Genomic DNA, 18955 nt, shown 5'->3' with positions numbered 1-18955 from the left:
TGAATCAAAGTGTGTTTACTTAAGTATTTGGATGATAGGATTTACGTCAACCACCACAATAGATTGGACTGCGTTTAAAGTTAATCGAAAGGAAGCCGTGGCCGATTTGCGGCCCGGCAACCTTTGGTCTTCCAACCGAGGCTAGAACATTATCACACCACCTAAAGGGAAAGCCAAAATCTGATTATTTCACAAGGTAAACAATTTCTTACGTTATAAGAATCACGTAGACTGCGTAGATTAGAGCTCTTGGCCCTTAGATAAAAACCCAACGCGGTGGTACGTTTCGGTCATTGTCAATTCACCTCAAGTAAAAAAATTATTGATTCACAAGCTTAGCTAGACCTTTTCTCCATTTTTGTGGTATTAACTGCTTTCTCTTTCACACCCCCCAACACTTTTCATTTACTATTGTTTGCCATATCTCCAAAATGTTTAAGGTGAGTATTTTCTATGAATTATATTTGAGCTAAACAAAGATGTAAATTACATAAGAGATATATTGATTGATCATTGCTAAATATTCAATTTTGTCCAAAGATTCCTATAGGGATATCTGTTGTGCATATTTCAGATCTGAAACGGTATCTGTTGAAGACACACAGCATCCAACCACTTGCTGTGACAGTAGCAAAAGTCAGTTAAAGAAAATCCAAGCTTGATGCTGGTTTGCAACTCATCTCTCCATTGGAGCCTTTCTACTTGGAATGAAGAAAAGATTCATATTGTTGGAGGACGAATTCGAAGCGTCTCCAGTCAATAGTCGCTCGCCCAGGTCCAGCATGTTTGATTACTCCGGTTCAGTACCCGGTGGCCTTCTTTTTGCTGTCTACTTCAGCCCAGGTGGAAATTCAGGACTTTTTTCCCCATGTTCCACCCTGGGTTTAGTAGCCACTCCAGGCGCTATCGCCTTAGAGAGCAATGTGTGTTCCTTTTCCGGAAATATAGGCATAGAAATTTGTTGGCTCGAACAGGCATGGGCTGTCGCCAAACATTCGGGTATATATCCATCACAGTTCATCCATATGGTCATCTTTCATAAATTTAATTGTCTTGTACATTTATAGCCAAGGCAGCAGGAATCGTAGTGCTTCTCGGAGTAGGCGGAGTACTCTGTTACCACTGGCTATACTCGATGCATAGGAGGTTCATAGACGGAGGAATACCACCTTCTTTGTTTCCCATGTCCTTTGAAATGGAACACGACGGCGGCGAGGATTGTGAAGAAATGGAGGAGGTACGTACTGTCGAATGACGTCAATCCGAATGTTGCCTGTTGGACCCCTTCCACCTATTGATCCATAAATAGCGTGGTCGTCTCCAGAACGGCCTGGCCAGCATGGTCACTTCTCCATTACTAACTACGATGTATCGTGATTGAATTCAGGATTTGTTTGACTTGTTCGAGATCGATATCTCCGTGGGACTCAACTGCCTTGCGGCCGATCACCGACCGAAACGCAAGGTAAATACTTTATGTGGCAAACTCACTCACTCGATCAAAATCTATCGTTTTATTTTTAACCCATTCCAAATTTAGATTGGTAAAGGAGTGTACATAGCTGATCAAATTCGCACTCGCTGGCGTCACGTGGCATGCCGCCGTAAACAAACACAGAAACAGGAACTCGGATTCCATCCACTGCCACTTCGCCCGAGCTATTCCACTCCAGACGGATTGGTCAAGCTTAAAGAATTGACGTACCCAATGCACAAACCTGCACAAGATGAACGAACTTTCGTCCATCAGTCTAGTGAATCCTTCTCCGGATTTTCTTCACAAGAAGTTTCACCAATACGTTCACATCGTTTACGTTCCTACAGCTTGTCCGTTAAAGATCCGCATTCTCAGGTATATTTCACACACGTTTATTTATTCTTGAAATGTTGAGTCATTCTTCTCTTTTCTACAGTCTGATGGAGTCTCCTGGAGCCTGTGGGACGGTTCTGTAGAATCTTTCGTATCCGGAGCTAGTGAAGTGAGTCGACTAATCCGGGAGTGTTCAGTCGATAGTGACTGCTCGGATTTCTCCCTAGACTTGCCTTTCAGTGCAGGTTGCAGCTCAAACACCTTGGAAGTCATTGAACGAATCGAGCAAGAAATAAACAGCGTCAAGAACAATTGTTTGGCCATGAACCACGAATTGTACACTCTTCACGATCACCCGACAAGCGGTGGGTCTGAGATTGATCTGTCAGGTATGAACATGGAATTGGCTCCCCTCCATTTGTCGCAATCCTCGTTCAAAGGCATGCTCAACCTGACCTCTATCTCCGACGAAATCAGCGACGTGGCATCCAACGCTTCCGACTTTTCTCCTAGTCACGTACAGCTACCCCTTATCTCTGGCAGGTAACATCCATCAATGCCAATATTTTTTTGCATGGAATAATATTAATCTGGTTTTTTACAATTTTTAGTGATGAAGATGGAATATCCATGGAATGGGATAATCTTGATTTGCAACCGCCCAACCACTACACACAGAAAAAGCCCGATGATGATGAGAAATCGGCGTTACTTGCGGATCCAGTACTTTCAGCCTCTTGCACAGCGCTTCCCATGTACAAAAGTGGCAAGTTGTTGGAAGTTCAAAACATTGATCCTGTTTGGTGCTCGCAAGAATCTGGCTACTTGGAGTGGGAGGGAACAACACCTGGCAGTGATGCATCGGCCTCTTTTACATCGGCTTCGATCCTCTCACCTCTTCAAGAGAAGAGGTATGAAAAATAAAGAATCTTCAACGTCTGGAATGATATGGAAAACATTCTCTCATTTCTCTTGAAAAGGGAGAGTGATTCCATGAGCTGCACCACGACGTCATCCTACAGTAGTTGCATGACTAGTCCTGACGATTCGTCCCATGAAGATAGCGTCGCTGGAAGTGGAGTGGTCAAACGTCGACAATGGGCAAAGTCCAGTCAACATAATCGGGATTCAGCCTTCTCTGATCTTGGACTCGATCTGGAAGCATCCTGGAGAGAAGAAGCGGTTGGATCTACCGTCCTATTGCATCATTACGCCCAGGATACATGGCAAGCCCCAACGCCGCGTGCTCAGACTATTAAACAAGTATGCCTTAGTTTGCGTCACAATCGTGTCAGCTTGACTCATATCTTAATTCATTTGCAAAGGCCTACATCGAATTGGAACGCTTAACCGAATGTCGGAGAATGAGGAAAATGCGTGGAGACAACTACGGCATCCTCAGAGCAACATTATGCCAGATGGTGATGAAGAAGATTCCTTGGCCACGAGCTAGTGAAGCTATCGACTCTATTGATCGTGAACTGGCTCAAGGAGGGGAATGGATACGTCAATGGACGTTTGGTCATCGATTGCCTTATGGACGCAACAATGTCATCCAGGGCATTCATTTGTGTCTAGAAACGCTGGATCGTTTGGTATTTTTCACAAAATCCTTTGAAACGTGATACGATTTGCTAAAACTGTTTCCTATTTTTTTGCAGATGGAAGACTTGGCCAGCGAAAATGATCCATTGGAAGCTCTTGTGTCTCGCTTGAATGCAGACTTGGTGTTGGACACGCAACTGATGGAAGCTCTAAAGTTGCACATGTTGAGCGCCGCATTGAATTTAAATTTGGCCGATTCACTTGGAGACTCTTTTCCACTGTTTGCCCTGGGCCTCTTTTCGCGCCCCGATTCCAAAAATGTCAAGGGATTGGCAATGAATTATCTAAATCCGATTGGAGATTCGACTACTTTACAACGGGTATGTTAGCTTTTGTTTCACGAATTCTTAAATGATAAAAATATTACTCAGTCTTTACGCTTTATTTAACTGCTGCTCATATCAGAGGAACGTAAGAATGGTAGAAGATCTAGTGAATAAAGAGAATCATACAGTTTTTTCATTGCATTTTTTTTTTTTTTAATTTTAGGCAGAGTATTACTTACTGGGATTTGCACTTCATGCCCGAATAGACGTATATCGCCCAACGACCATGAACCTTGATGGGCAGGACAATGTGGATCTACGTACTTCTTACCCAGATTTTGAATCCTCCAACAATTTAATATCCATAATTGAGGAGGACGAAAGACACTATTCAGTCCCAGTGCCTTAACTTTTCTAGCGTTTAAACAAATCGGTTTCTACCTAGTCTTTTTCTATGTTACTCATTTCCATAAACGACTGGAGATCGTGTGAGACTATCGTATTATTTTCATGTTCCTATGCAAATTCACCCTCTCTTTTCTGCTTGCAGTATTTTATAGGTATACATGTTTCTATGGCAATAGTGTTGTAATATACCTCAAGTTGTTAGAGCTGTTTTAGATGTTTAATGAAATAAAACAGACATTTAATTATAATGATTAAGACAATTGTGTTTTACTAAGATAATGAAAAAACTTTTAACATCCAGGGAATGGATCCACTCTGTTTGCTCTCAATACAAACTGAATTTTTCTGTTCATATCTTCATTGTAGATGGCTTTACACTTTTCAAAATTGATCCTTCTTCGTGCCTAAATTTAAAGATTGAAAATAAGTCTTGCATTAATCCCTTAGTTTCATACTCAATCAAGAACAGAACAATACTCAGTGCCATACCATGTAAGGCTTCTCATAACGTCTGGTCCTGCGAAACTGATCAAACCATCCTTCAGAACCCATTATCCTGTTTAAAGAAAGTTAGTTCCATTTGACGTTACAGCACAGTATTGATCTTTAAATTTTGTATTTTCCAACACAATATAATACACAAACCTGTTAATTACACGGCAGGCTTGTTCAATGTCGTTGTTTTGGACGAACACCGTCCTAGCAATGAACTTTGCGTGTTGGCCCATCATCTTGCCTATTGTGAATTCCAATTAATTTTGTGAAATTGTTCTTAGAAATTAGAATTTCCTATGCATAAATGTAAATACTCACTAGTTTAATTATGATTTCGGACTCTAAACAGTCAGGAAATATAAACATACACCGGTTACACACAAGTCAGTAGTAACGACGATCGTCTGCTAGAACGATAGAATAATCGAAAACTGATTTAGATTCTTAAAGAAATATTTTTTTTTAAAGCAAATTGGCATAGATTCATACAATTATATAATTATTGCTTTTTAAATTTTATTATTAGATTATTTACAGCAAATATTCGTCGATAAAATCAACCCATAAATAATCGAACATTAAACTATTTAGCCACCAATGCCCAACAGCGTTGCCCATTGCCATTGTCGACGCTCACAGCCAATCGCATTTCCTTCACTCACTGATTGGACGTGTTGTTTTCTGGACAATTCAACTCAAAGTCGAGATAGTTTTCGCAGATAAAACTCTTTTACAGTTTTATATAAATATTTAGAAATGATGGACGGGAATGACGCCAGTCAAGAATTGGGTGCGACGTTCCTCTCTTCAGATTCCCAGTTATTTGTGCAATCGGATGGCGATGGTAAAACAAGAAAACCATTTCTTTATGTTATTCAATGTGATGACATATTATTTTAATTATTAATGAACAGGAGAAAACAGTATGGGAGGAGACAATGCAGATGATTCTGGTGATGGAGATGGAAGTGATCATTCTAATCCCATGTTGAGGGAGCAGGATAGATTCCTCCCAATTGCCAATGTAGCTCGTATTATGAAGAAAACAATCCCACGCACAGGAAAGGTAAATTTAAGATGAATAAAATTATGTGATGATTAAGAGTCAGTAGTATGTTGATCTTTATAAATCTACATCATGATCACAAAAATGTTACACAGATTGCCAAGGATGCCAGGGAATGTGTTCAAGAGTGTGTTTCTGAATTCATCAGTTTCATCACAAGTGAAGCAAGTGAACGTTGCCACCAAGAGAAAAGAAAGACCATCAATGGAGAGGATATTCTTTTTGCCATGTCTACCTTGGGTTTTGATAACTATGCAGAGCCACTCAAGAATTACCTCCAAAAGTATCGCGAGTCAATTAAAGGGGATAGGACTCCTGGAGCTGATGGTTTTGATGAAGGAGCTGAAGAATATGGTAGCAGAAGCCTCTTTGTTTTTGTTTTGATTAGAGATGTCACTTAGTTTGTTTGTTTACTTTTAGGTGATGCAGGTTCTTCAAGCCACACAGTGAACGTCTTGACTGCGGACGGGCAGCTGAGCAATCAGCAGGCCAACGTCATTTACACTACTTATCCTGGCACCCAAATAACTCAATTCCAACTCGGATAATAACTCAAATGTGAAACGAATACACAAGTTTTTTTCTGGAAAAATTATTCATTATGTATTTATATACACACGACATTGACAAATACACGAGTGTCCAATGAAATCGATCGCAATTACTTAAGTGAAGAGGACAAAATGAAACAACAAAAAAAACCTTACAGAATAGTTATAAAAGGAAAACACGTCGGAAATAAGGAGATCACCGCCACGTTTAGACAACTGTAGGGGATAGGGGTCCAGTAAGGGACGAGTAATTGGAAAAAAGGCACGAACATAAAAAGAAAAACTTATCTTCATATTGGCCAATAATGTGGTGGGGGCGCGAGATATTAACTCGTCAAGTACAGCAAGAAATATCTAAATGGGAGCGTTTAAACACAGCACATGCACACATCATCATCGACTCTGGTCCCTGGTTGGTTTGAATCCGCCGTTTGTCAGGTACGTGCAGAACACCAAAAAACTTTTCCTTCCTCACCTCAACACAGAAAGATAAACAAATGTGATTGGAAGAGAACGGAGCAAACAATCTTGAAACACCTAAACAGAAATAGCTGCAAAATCAGTGAGGTTCTCGTACAAAAAAAAGAAGAAGAAATTTGAAGAGGTAGGCATAATTGATTTTTTTGTTTGTTTCGGATAATCCCGGCGGATTGAGATAAGATGAGGATGAAGAAGTAAAGACGGGACGTGATGGAACACGGAAGAAAACTAAATACGAAACAAGTTTCACATAGTATCCATTCGTGGATCGCCAATGATGATGAGCTCATTGCCCGACGTCTGAAACTTGGGCAAGCTGTAATACACTTTCTGTGGCTGGGATTTGGCAGCACCAGACTGTGGGACGGACGGCCTTCGGCCCGTAATAGGTGGGGCCAATCGAGACACAATGCTGACACCAATATTGAGCTGCTCCTTATTGTTGCCATTGGACTTGTTGTCATCCAAAGGCGGACTGGGCTCGGGCGGTGTGACTCGAGCAAGCGGAGACGGGCATTCGACTTCTTCCTCGGGACCCTCACCTTCGTCTTCAGATTCTGTGCTGGCCCCACCAGCTGATTCCATCTTCATCTCACCACGTTCCAACATTTCGAGGGCATCTAATTAGATACAAAGAGTACATTAATAAATTATCGAGTGGGAAAAGGAAATTATAAAAATTCCATACCTGGATAGGCCATGGCACGTTTAATGGCAGATGGGTCTTTACGTGACCACTTGAGCACTTCTTCGTCCATTTTGGTAGCCTTAGCAGGACTCAATGTCCACAAACATCCTAAAGAAATCAAGACATTTTAATTCGTGTTCGCAAAATACTAAGAAAAAAACCCTTACCCTTGCGGGTGGAAGAACTGTTGGTCGTGGTTGATCCCACAGTGCCATTAGGATTAGTAGCGCCAATCTTTTCCACCTTTTCAAAGCACTTGTTCAAGCTTAAATTGTGGCGGACAGAATTTTTCCAGCCAGCTGGAGCTGTCCGAAAATATGGGAAGTGCTCACTAGAGATAATATTTAAAAACATTAAAACTAACTGAATAATTTTCCTTGAAATGATTAAAAAAAACATACCACATAAAACGATAAATTTCAGATACAGGTAAGCAGCCAGTCCGGCTATTTTTGAGCGCAAGAGCGATAAGACAAGAATACGAATAGGCAGGCTTAGGGAATCCGCCGCCGTTGTTTGCGCCAATACTTCCGGAATCGTTCATCACAGATGAGCCATGGTTGTTCGCTATGGACTTGGCGATTCTAGTCGGCAAGCTGATAGGTGAACCCTGTGGAGCCGGACTAGCCGGCATCGGAGAAGGAACATTGATAGTCGAAGGTGCCGTGGATACAATCGGCCTATGGAGCAAGGATGACCAGCCACTGCTAAGACTGCTTGCAGAACTACTGACAGGCAAGACTGATAAGGGGTTGACTACCACATCTGTTGAATCAGAGTCCATGGCTGCTGTCACACTGCACCCATGATTGAGACTTGAGTCAATCTAATAAAAGGCAATGATAGCAAATTAATACATGCAATAGTAAATGCTAAATAGTGAGTTTGTATAACTTACGCTCATGTCTGATGGTGCCCAACCACTGAGGCCCAAGGAAGGTCCAATGAGTGTTGGCGGGAAAGAAATTGCTGACTCTCCATCTGAATCAAGAGAACCCACTTCCACTTCTAGCCTTTCCAGCCGTTCAATCCTTTCAAGATCAGCTTCCATCCTCACAAGTTGGTCAAGCTTGTCCAGATCTAAACCACCAAAGGAGTTGAGCTCTGGGAAACTAAATCCCAAACTGCAGTCCATCAAGTCATTTTTGCCATCAAAATCACAGAAGTCTGGCAGAGCCAATGGATCGTGCATGGCTGAGTAGGTAAATGATGTTGAAGTCAGGCTAGGGAGTCCACTGTTGGAATACATGTCCATATCAAGGTAGTCTCTTTATTTCTTCTAGTAGATATCACCTTTAATAAATTAAAACAACACCATTAGACACAGTTGACTTTCACAGTTTCAAAAAAACAAAAAAATTTCCAAAAGTAATTGACGCAGATTCAAACATCGAAGGCCATGTCCTTGGATAGCGCGCAAATCAAGGGCACGTTTACGCTGTGTTACTACTATACTACTACAAGCGAGAGCCCAATCTCTTTGACAAGAAAAAAAGTACGTAGTCAGGGAGAGCCGGGGCGGGAACAGACGAAAAACGAGGGACCCTCGAGTCTTTTAAGCCATCGACAAGATGATTTCAGCGAAAATATTTGAAATAAACGAGACAAGTCTAGTAAAACAAGATTACCGGAATGCAAAAATATCTATGAAATTAACGAAATTGCCATATTTCAGTGACCAAATTGAAGGTAAACATGAGGTAGCGCGCGAAAGGTGGTGGCCAAAGGAAATGAGGAGGAGAAAAGAAAGATGGAGGGTCGATCGCTACTTAGTGCGCGCGACGGAGAATCAAAAAACCGAGCCCGCCCCGTCCGGCATTTTCCCGCGCCACTTTATTTCGATAAAAAACACATGACATTTACTCTAACAGTGACTAAATCTGGTACCATTCGATGCAAAATTTCATTAACTTACTGTTTGTCACGTTGTTGTCTTGAATCGGAGGGCGGATGGCCGAAATCCAAACGAAAAACTGTAGTTACAAGTTTGAGTTTCGGTTTGGCCCACACCGTACACACTTCTACTACATACACACACACACAGAAACTTCACCAACGGTCGTCCTTATGGGGCGCTCGCTAGAGGGCGCATGTGCAATAGGGGTAGGGGAAAAACGACGGTTGAGAGGGGGGAAATCCTAGCGGCAACAACGTACAACGAACAAAGACTTTCCCATCCCCCTTTCAAAATGTTTGAAGTCTGTGAAAGCTTCATTCTGATTGGCCGATCTCAGCGCCCGCCAGCCATCGCGTCACGTTTCTCTTTTATTTTATTTTTTCCTTCCTTCATCATCCGCCATCTTTTTCTCTCCCCCCCTCCGTTTTTTCTTACTTCTCCTTGAAAAAAACATCTTTGTGTGTGTGTCGCTTTCGAATTATTTATCATGTCCTTTTCGACCCTTTTTCTTCTTTCTTTAACCCTATTTTCCCCTTCCTGAACCATCACCATCAGAGACAGAATTAACTTTAGAAATCCTCCTTCCCCTTTTAAACGCCAAGCGCGCCATGACTTCTGCTTTTTCAAAGTCACATCCTCTGTGGCTGTGTGATTGCAATCTTTTCGATTTTTTAAGCAGCAGACGGATAAATATCAAACCTCTCTCAAATCAGATTTAACAAAAAGACAATGGAAAATATAAAGAATGTTGTTCTTCTCGCTCAAACCTACTCGAGACAAGAAGAGGAACCCATGAATATGTTTGAAACAAAGGAATGTTTTTCTCCCACTTTTTGTGGCTTTGAATTTCAAGGCCAAACCGTTTGTCATAAAAAATAAACTTAATGGCTGCCAGATTTTATTGAAGAATATATACTAAAGCCGTGTTCTTCTCCATGCTGAATTTTTTATTATTTGAGACGAATCAATCTCGATATTACTGCTCAAACAAACACAACTTTTCTTTCCATTTATTCTTCCTTTCTGGTTGAATTCTTGTTGGCGCGCAGAGATACCAAGTTTGTTCTCAATCCATGCTTAGCCCCATTTCTTCCCCCCCCCCTCTCCCCAGTCTGCTGCTGCTGCTTATTTTACACACAACTAGTGTAGATTCTTTTTTTAAATTTAATCTTATTCTTACGACTCGTGAAAGAATATAAAATGCAATTAAAAATTGACAGGTAACACTATTGAGTTAAGTGTTTTCACCGTGAAGGTCCACATTTCTTTTTTTAGCAGCGAGACATTTATATTATTTTATAATTCATGTAGCAGCTAGAGCTAGCAGAGGGGCTCCACTCAGGCACTCTAAAATCAATAACATTCCTTACCCCGAGGGCATAGCCAGAGGGATTTAAGAAAATAAAGGGGGGGGGGGGAACAACGACACGGAGCACCCCTGGCGGGTACAAACGGAAAATAAAATGTTGGGAAGAAGAAGCAAACCGCACAAAAACATGTTGGGGAAAGAAAAATGTATACATTTAACATACAAAATATTCTACTGTAACAACGAATCGAAACTTGAACGGAAAAATTCGCCTAAAAAAGAATGATAAATATTCGTCCCTTCAGGCTTCAGCTATGCTGACTCATCTATAAAAATGTATAAATTAGATTTTAAGATCAACAACTTTCAAAGAATTTGGTTAAAATATCTTGCCAAAAATCTCAAACTTGTCTAACAAGTTTTGGGGAGCATTCTAGGTTCTAGCAATGTAATCAGGTCTTAATATTAGCCTGATTAAAGATACTATTTACAGCTTAGACAGGGGTACAGGAAATTTTGTGAAAGATTACTATGCTCATCTTGACCATAACTGGGAATTTACATCTGTAACATAATAGAAAACCCAAATCAAGAAAAATAATGCCACAAATCAATGTGATTTTTTTATGGCTCCAACTCAGTAAAACTTTCAGGGCTACATAGGAATTTCAAAACTAAATTTATATAAGTTGGTGATGAATGATATTGGTGATATAAGTTTTGCAATAGATATTTAAAAAATTACTCTTGAAATTAATATAAAACTTTCTGATTGATGAATGCAAGTATTCTGAAGGCAAAACCTTACCATCACCTTACTTTGTAAAACATAAATTTTAATTAAGAAGTTACTTCAATTAAAAATTTACCAAGGTCAGCAGAAACTGGAGAAGCCAATACAAAGTCCTGAAAAAAAAATATTACACAATACCATATACATGCCTTAATAACACGTTAAAGTTATTCTGGAGATGATCCCCAATTCGAACAAGTAACACGAGGCTTTAATTGCGATAGACAGCAGTCACCCTATGCAACAAGAAAAATGATTAGCACATAAGACTTTACACTTCAGAAATATCTCAGCTATCCAATCTCTTGTTATGAAACGTAAAATGCTGTTCTATGGCTGGGCTGTTCTAAGAGCTTTCATTTCTGTTGTTTACTTGTCGTTAAGCTCCACTCCCTCCAGCTAATAAAATAAAACAGTATTCACGGCGTTACGAACGCCATCTATCAGACAAGAATAACGTTGGTTACTCAAACTGCAACAAACGAGGCAAAAATGTTTTTTTCAAATTACCAAGCAAGAATGGGTATTGAAATTTATTTATATTCAATTTTAAACTAACCATTCTATAAATAATAGATTTAATAGCCATCTTTAACTAAAAAACTTGATCCGAAACTGTTTTTGGTCAGTTGTTTTCGATAACATTCGACAATGCCGTGAAAGTATTGATCGGTTGATGTTTATTTGCACTCGGTAGAAGTCGGAATATTTTCTGGTGATGGAATTCCGTTATCTTCATGTGTCGACTCAGTTCAAATTAATCGTTTATACCCTATTTCTGCTGATTCATTCAAGCATTCAAGAGTCGGCCCAATCTGCAACTAACATCCCGCGATACTCGTTCAAAGAGTACTCTTACGTTGCTTTACCGAAATATGTGAGTTTTATTCTTACATAATGCTGGTTCACATCAGCATATTTCTTAACCAAACCGACCATTTTTTTTTCAAAAGGAAACTTACTTTCAAGAATTCCAGTCTGCGTGTAAACAGAACCCGTCGTGCCAGCTATTAGAGGGTGTTGATCGGCTTAACTGCATTCGTGAATGCATCTCTCCTTCGTGCTACATTGAACTCTACCAAGGCGACAAGGTAGACAGTTATATTACAGTTTGTTAACTTTGGGTTCGATCTAACGACTCGATAACTTGTTTTAGTTGGAAGTTGGTGAGATTGACGTTCGTTTCGAGTCATTCAAGGGTTGCTTCATCCAGCGCGGAATCCGACGTGGCTGAAAACAAAAAAAAAACATATCCATCGTTTGACTAGTTTATCAAGTTATACCAATTTATATGAAATAAATCGTCCAAAAGACAACTCCGCTTTGGCGCGTCTTTTTTATTATTTGCGATTGTTGCAATCCGATGGCGGACGTGCGAACGCCCTCACACGTGTCGCTCACGCATAAAAACGAGGCCATTACTTCATAGAAAGAAGAAATTCTAGTATCAAAACCCAAACAAACAGGACCTATGTGAACGTGGAAGGTCGCACGTAGACCACTAAACCATAACTACTAGTGTCTCTTTTTTATAAAAGAATCGAAAAATTGCAAATACATTTTTGGAATATTACGAAAATCATTTGCTTGAATGAGTTTTTCAAGTGTTGACTTAATATATGTGTGCAAGAAAAAGTAAGTCGAAGATTACAGTCGACTTTGCTCATAATTACTCCGCAAACAACATAAAAACAAATAAGCTTTATTTCTCGTAATCTTCCTATCAACACATTTATTTGATTAACGTTTCTATGAAATAGTTATCTAAGGCGAGGGAAGGGTTCAAATAATCGAATGTCCCCTATGCCCCTTTCTTATTATCCTATTTTTGACAATTTTGACCTCCAATATTTTTTTATATATTTAGTAACATGACTGCGCACTTTTTGTTTTATATGAGAAAGTCGACCCGAACCCAGACCCCTTTTCGTCCGTATAAGGATGGGCAGATTCGGAAATGTTATAAAAGCCAAGGAATACACCCATCTGCTTGCTCAGTCTCTATTCTCTCATCTCCGGACAGTGTTTTGCTAGCATTAATTTTTATTGTATTAATTATTATCGTAGTTCAATTAAACCAGCCAGTAAGTTTAGACGAATAATATTCACAAGTTTTTTTTTTTTTTTTTAATTTGAATGTTTTGGTTCAACGTATAATTTTATCCAAAGAAAAATGCCAACCGAAACTTTACCCGTCGCCGATCATCCCGATACTCCTAACCGAATGTACATGGAAGATCCCGAAATTGAATGGCGTACCGTTAAACCTAATTACAGTGTAGTCAATGCAAAATATTTGGCAGAACGAACCAAATTTCACAAGGCAGATTCGCTAGAAAAACTAGTCGAAAATCTAGTCAAGACTTGGGAAATGGAGAGTACACACAAAATTAAAGTGAAAGTAGGTTGAATTTTCTACACGGTTTAATTTTACACAGCCTTATAATTTGTAATTTTAAGGATTGGGGTACGGTAGATCCCGAACGTTACATTTTCCGGACGAACGGCGGAGCTCCCAAGGACCTGGAAAACAATATTCAGAACGGAAACTACAATATGATGATGGACAATTCTCCTTTGTTTGATGTTTCCAAAGAAACCAATGCCTCCTCTCATGCCCTTTTCAAAGAGTGCTTCCCCGATGGATTCGCTTGGGAACTACTGGATCTTTTGTCAGGTAAATCTCACTCTTAGTTCCGCCCGATTGGAGCCGCAAAAGTCTAAAATGCAAAGTTTTAAAACGTCGCAGGCCCCCCGAAGGTGTCGTTTACCTGGCGACACTGGGCTCACTGGACTGGCCCTTATAGAAACAACCCACCCACTGGGGAGCTTATGGAGTTGGTCGGATCGTCGGTGGTGGAAGTCGATGAAAATCTAAAAATTATTGATCTGCAAGTCTTTTTTGATCCCCATGCAATGCTGGGTCGCTTGATGAAAAGAAAAGATGTCGAGGTCGATCCAGCAGGTGACGGACCGACAAGGTGCCCCTTTCAACATTAAAATCCCCAAAATGCTCAAGAGGATAAGGCTTAGACTGTTTGGTATTACTACCAGGTCTTATAAATTATAAATGCATTTTACATGTGACTACACATGATTGTTTTAACTGACAAATTCATGCTCTGGTTATTCCGCTTTATAAATTCATATCCATATTCTAATGTTATAGTTGGCATATAAGAAACCAAACTGACTAATTTATAAATCAGTGTTGGAAATCTTGTGCTATGTGGCCTAAAATATCTGATTTACTTTGTTTGAAGAGTAATCTTGAAAATGTTGCATTGAGACCAGTTAAAATACACAACCCAAAAACCATAACGTATCTCGAGCCATTCTGAAAGGGAGAAATGCAGAAACTGGTTTAAACTTCTCTTCGAAAAAAAAACTTGCGTTGTTACTTGAATTATTGAAGAGATATTGCGGTACGTTATATATCTATCTAACTACGCATTATTAATTTATTATATAAATTATTTAAGCGGAAAGCATCTGGTTTTCTACGCAGTCGTCAATATTGGCAGACTCTAGTCGCAGTAATATCTTATCATTATTATAATAATAACCGATGATAACGAAAAACGAAGAAACCTCTGATGTGATGAGACGATTTTTGCGTGGAAGCGTGGAAGGTGGAAATAAACAAATCCCAACTGAAAATAACAACGAGAATTGACAATGCTGCATTGGAAATAGTCTACGTCAAAATATTGAGACGGTCCCGAGTTCCGTTCTTCCTGTTCTTTCGCGCAACTTGTGGATTGAGTTGTAAAATTCGTTATATGTGAAAGAGTTGTATTCCTGATGGAAATCTTTGATTAATTGAAAGTTTGTTACAGTTTAACAGTATGGCGGCCCTGAAAACGCTGCACCGTAATGTTCCCTATTTGAAGCAGCAACTCTACGCCCTACTGGGAAACACGAGTTCGTCTGTCAAAATTGTCTGCCTGATGGTCTTCATAGGTTATTTCGTTTCATACTATGATCCGGCCGTTCTTTTCCTTACTGTCACACCAGGCTATGTCTTTCCTCCTGGTTTCCGAATCTGGACCATCTTTACGCATTGCTTTGTAGAGTTTCACTTCTGGGAGGTCTGTGTTGATGTTGTCACGATTGGGTTGTGCGGCAAGTTGATTGAGCCTCTCTGGGGCAAGATGGAAATGCTGACCTTCTTCACATTGATCAACACCTCTGTGGCCTTCTTTGGGGTCTTCTTCTACCTTGCCATTTACATGGCAACCTTCAACACAGATGTCCTTTTCGAAGTTCACATTCACGGTCTTTCTGGATACATAGCTGCAGTTTCTGTTGCTGTGAAACAGATGGTAAAGGACATAAACCATGTCAGAGATTATGAAATTCTAAACCTTTTTTTTTTGTTATAGATGCCTGATCATGTTGTAATCAGAACCCCATTGGGAAAGATGACCAATCGAAATGTTCCACTCTGTGTTTCCCTCTTGTCCATCATCCTTTACTTAGTTGGCTTGCTAGAAGGAGCATATCCCACTATGTACACTACTGGAGTGGTCATTGGGTGGTTGTATCTCAGATTTTATCAAAGACATAGCAATGGCACAAGAGGTGATATGGCAGATAATTTCACTTTTGCAAGGTAATATGACACCTAAATACCTAATGCATGAAATTACAGCTTTAACAGCTCATGTTTGGTTTTTACAGCTTTTTCCCAACAGTCATGCAACCCCCAATTGAAATTTGCTCCAAATTTGTGTACAACCTGCTAGTCGGGATAAAAGTTTGCCGGAAGCCTGTAAGGAAATACGATGTGGGTGCACCCACAGCGATAACGATTAGTCTTCCGGGAACTGATACGCACGACGCTGAACGTCGGAGGTATACATATTTCTTTTACCAACCTTTTGCTAGAATTTTATTGATTTATTGTTGTATATTGTTCAGGCAAATCGCTCTCAAAGCTTTGAGTGAACGTCTGAGTCAGCAGGCAGATTCAGGATCGTCCTGGCCTAGTTTGGACGACGATTCCCGGCCAAAGACCGAAGTGCAGGCTGGAGATCAATCATCTACAGCATCCAATCCGGTCGAGCCTCTCACTGTTGCTGTTGAAATAGATCCATCCACTTCTAAGCCGAGCATAGCTTAGTGCATTGAATTTCGTCCAATATTTCTTGTAAATACTGTCCGTTTTTTTCTCCTCTATCCCTTCAGTCCATCTCTGGATTGTCTTTTAATTATGACAAAAAGAAACTGCAACAGATATAGTTATGTCAGTGTCATTGTATTACAATTTTTTTTACATTGACAGTGTAAAGAAGGTTTACGATTCATTTTAACAGGGTTTGGCTAAGGATTGATGTTGCTGTCCGTTGCTTTCTCGTTGGTTGTGGACATTTTTTTCTTTTCACTTTTTTTAATTTCACCGATAGAAGGATTGATTGGTGGATGTGGACCACTGATTGCTTGCGTACGATTGATTGCCAACATCGTACTGATGTTGTTGCTGTTGAGGCGGAGGCGGCGGTGGAGGAGGTGGTGGTGCGGGTTGCTGATAGTTTGCGTAGTAACTAGGCGTCGTGCTGTAATGGCCAGTTTGTGAACTATAAGAGTAACTGTATCCGGCACTCGTGGGTGGGGCTATACTGTTGTAGTAACTTCCCGCATTCCCGCTGTTGTTGCTCGAGAGACCCGTCGTGGGATCTTGAATGTGCACAGACACCAAGTTGGAGCGGCTGTGCAGGAGAGGCATGTGCTGGGAACCACGAGAGCTGGACAGGGGGACGGTGCTGATTTTCTGCGGCTCCTTCTCCATCGGTAGGCGAAGATGTCGGTGATTTATGTGGGCTTGTAAATCACATAAATAAACACAGCGCTAGTATTTATTCTATTTTTTTTTTCTAGTTTGGCGACATTCCAATGATTATTGTGTATCCCATAAAGGTGCACCCGGGAACCCGTGTTGCTTTGATTACATCATGAATATACAATTATATACATAACGTGTAGCGCTGGTTGGGGTCTATAACCTTGACAGTCCTTGATATGAATTTTTGTTATTATTTGCTTGGCTGTTCATCATAATCACATTCCCCTTGAATTTGTTTGCATGTAGATTTTTTTTAACGAGCTATTCCATTTCGCACATCTCACCTTCAATCTTTTATGACTTTGCAAGGTCTTTTTCGTGGTTTTTTTTCAAGTAGGTGAAAGACGACCAAAGTGAGAGGAGGAAGCGCAAATATTCAAATACGCCGCCGGCTTTACTTGGATTTTCTTTTAAATTTCGTAATTGATTTTGTACATGTCTGGATAATGATTACAGAGTGTTGGGATGAATTTCCTGGAATCCGGGTTCTATAGATAAAGACCTCCCGGACTTGTCTAATTGCGAAATTTGAATGTTTAATTTGTCTTTCGACTCGTCCGACGAGGGTGAAAGGTGATTTGACGGTTAGGGTTTTAATAAAAACCAACAATCATTCCCTCTCTATTTATTGATTCAATAGCCTTCCGTACCGCTGTCTTCACGAACGCATCGTAAAATTAAAAACAAAAATGGACATTCCGTCTGAACTTGGATTTTTAAGTTCAACCACGAAATAACAGGAAAGGTACACTCTCGCGCTCTCCCGGTCTCTTGGAAGAAACGGCGGGTGTTCAGTAAAGGGTCCTAAGATTTCCCGCCAGGTTGGCTAGTATAGGTGGCCACTTGTCTCTCGGGGGTATAGTAAAAATTGGGGTTTTTCGAACGTTATCTACGAAATTACTGATCAACGTGTCCAGAAATTGATATAGTTTAAGTTCAATGTGATTCCCTATCCTTAAATACCTAATTCATCTAGATTAGGCAATTTTTTATATGTTCAATTCGCGATTGAAATTTGCATTTTTTTTAAATTGCGCCAAAAAAACGAATCAATTTTTTTAAATTACTAATTTTTTTAGTTCTATTTGAACAAATTTTAAAATTCATCTATAATATTTTAAAATTCTTTTTAAATATTTTAAAATAGAATAAACAAAAATAAATAATTACAAAAAATATTTGATTTGTTTTTTTTGGCGCAATTAAAAAAAAAAAATGTGAATTTCAATCACGAATTAAACATATAAAAAATTGCCTAATCTAGATGCATTAGGTATTTAGATAGAGAATTAAATTCCTTATCTATTGGTTGTGGTCTCGATCTCAGAAAAAAACAAGGACTCGAAAAATAAAAAATAAAATGTTTTTTTAATGAGCGGCGCCGTAGGGCAAAATGAAAAAACGCAATTTTAAAACGGCTATAACTAAAGAACCGTTCAAGATAATTTTTTTTACTTGGCAGTTATTTTTTTCGTGTTTTTAAATATATGGTCCAAATGTGAACCAAATCGGAATTTTCCACGCGTCAACAATTTGTTGGATTGGCGTGGAATGACCCCTAAGAATGAGACTTCAACTACAAAGATTTGACTTTCGCTTTGTGTATATGCCCGGCAAGGAACTTTTTATCGCCGACTCCATGGTCTAACAGGAGAGGTAGACATAGGCCATAAGAGCTTTTACCTCAGCATCGCTTGACGGTTGACAACGAGACCAAGTAGCCAAGCTTGCTGACTGCTGAG

At 39.8% G+C, this 18955-nt stretch overlaps 5 protein-coding genes across 9 annotated transcripts; 4 read left to right on the top strand and 1 right to left on the bottom strand.

Moving 5' to 3' along the window:
- The first annotated feature begins 53 nt into the window (after positions 1 to 53).
- Positions 54 to 4337, top strand: LOC124191328. Of its 4 annotated transcripts, none has more exons than XM_046584498.1 (11): positions 54 to 196; positions 575 to 999; positions 1068 to 1237; positions 1388 to 1465; positions 1541 to 1852; positions 1914 to 2353; positions 2422 to 2721; positions 2791 to 3073; positions 3136 to 3405; positions 3472 to 3735; positions 3905 to 4337. In XM_046584498.1, exons 2-11 carry the CDS (start codon positions 708 to 710, stop codon positions 4088 to 4090), a joined length of 2595 nt encoding a protein of 864 aa, XP_046440454.1. In that variant the 5' UTR covers positions 54 to 196; positions 575 to 707; the 3' UTR covers positions 4091 to 4337. The 4 variants fall into 4 exon arrangements, with proteins under 4 accessions (XP_046440454.1, XP_046440453.1, XP_046440455.1 ...); XM_046584497.1 differs by having other exon boundaries at positions 541 to 999; XM_046584499.1 differs by lacking the exon at positions 54 to 196 and adding an exon at positions 300 to 440.
- An 848-nt stretch (positions 4338 to 5185) lies between these two features.
- On the top strand, positions 5186 to 6301 carry LOC124191383 (nuclear transcription factor Y subunit beta-like). The gene is made up of 4 exons (XM_046584572.1): positions 5186 to 5428; positions 5499 to 5650; positions 5746 to 6004; positions 6071 to 6301. Exons 1-4 carry the CDS (start codon positions 5341 to 5343, stop codon positions 6196 to 6198), a joined length of 627 nt encoding a protein of 208 aa, XP_046440528.1. The 5' UTR covers positions 5186 to 5340; the 3' UTR covers positions 6199 to 6301.
- A 171-nt stretch (positions 6302 to 6472) lies between these two features.
- On the bottom strand, positions 6473 to 9506 carry LOC124191382 (hepatocyte nuclear factor 3-gamma-like). 2 transcript variants are annotated; one of them, XM_046584570.1, is made up of 6 exons: positions 9285 to 9506; positions 8268 to 8662; positions 7771 to 8195; positions 7537 to 7700; positions 7370 to 7477; positions 6473 to 7301 (listed from the first exon to the last, which is right to left on the bottom strand). In XM_046584570.1, the coding sequence occupies exons 2-6, from the start codon at positions 8622 to 8624 to the stop codon at positions 6928 to 6930; spliced, it is 1428 nt and encodes a 475-aa protein (XP_046440526.1). In that variant the 5' UTR covers positions 8625 to 8662; positions 9285 to 9506; the 3' UTR covers positions 6473 to 6927. The 2 variants fall into 2 exon arrangements, with proteins under 2 accessions (XP_046440526.1, XP_046440527.1); XM_046584571.1 differs by lacking the exon at positions 9285 to 9506 and adding an exon at positions 8998 to 9239.
- A 2511-nt stretch (positions 9507 to 12017) lies between these two features.
- On the top strand, positions 12018 to 12684 carry LOC124191384. The gene is made up of 3 exons (XM_046584573.1): positions 12018 to 12245; positions 12322 to 12459; positions 12525 to 12684. Exons 1-3 carry the CDS (start codon positions 12087 to 12089, stop codon positions 12600 to 12602), a joined length of 375 nt encoding a protein of 124 aa, XP_046440529.1. The 5' UTR covers positions 12018 to 12086; the 3' UTR covers positions 12603 to 12684.
- A 662-nt stretch (positions 12685 to 13346) lies between these two features.
- Positions 13347 to 16652, top strand: LOC124191385 (transmembrane protein 115-like). Its single transcript, XM_046584574.1, has 8 exons — positions 13347 to 13452; positions 13538 to 13769; positions 13829 to 14045; positions 14118 to 14349; positions 15216 to 15693; positions 15754 to 15983; positions 16052 to 16225; positions 16292 to 16652. The coding sequence occupies exons 2-8, from the start codon at positions 13542 to 13544 to the stop codon at positions 16491 to 16493; spliced, it is 1761 nt and encodes a 586-aa protein (XP_046440530.1). The 5' UTR covers positions 13347 to 13452; positions 13538 to 13541; the 3' UTR covers positions 16494 to 16652.
- The last annotated feature ends 2303 nt before the right edge of the window (positions 16653 to 18955 follow it).

This window comes from Daphnia pulex, chromosome 3 (genome assembly GCF_021134715.1).
Source record: "Daphnia pulex isolate KAP4 chromosome 3, ASM2113471v1".
NCBI lineage: Eukaryota > Metazoa > Arthropoda > Branchiopoda > Diplostraca > Daphniidae > Daphnia > Daphnia pulex.
Note: the sequence above shows the minus strand (reverse complement) of the source record. Positions and strands in the feature narration are given on the sequence as shown.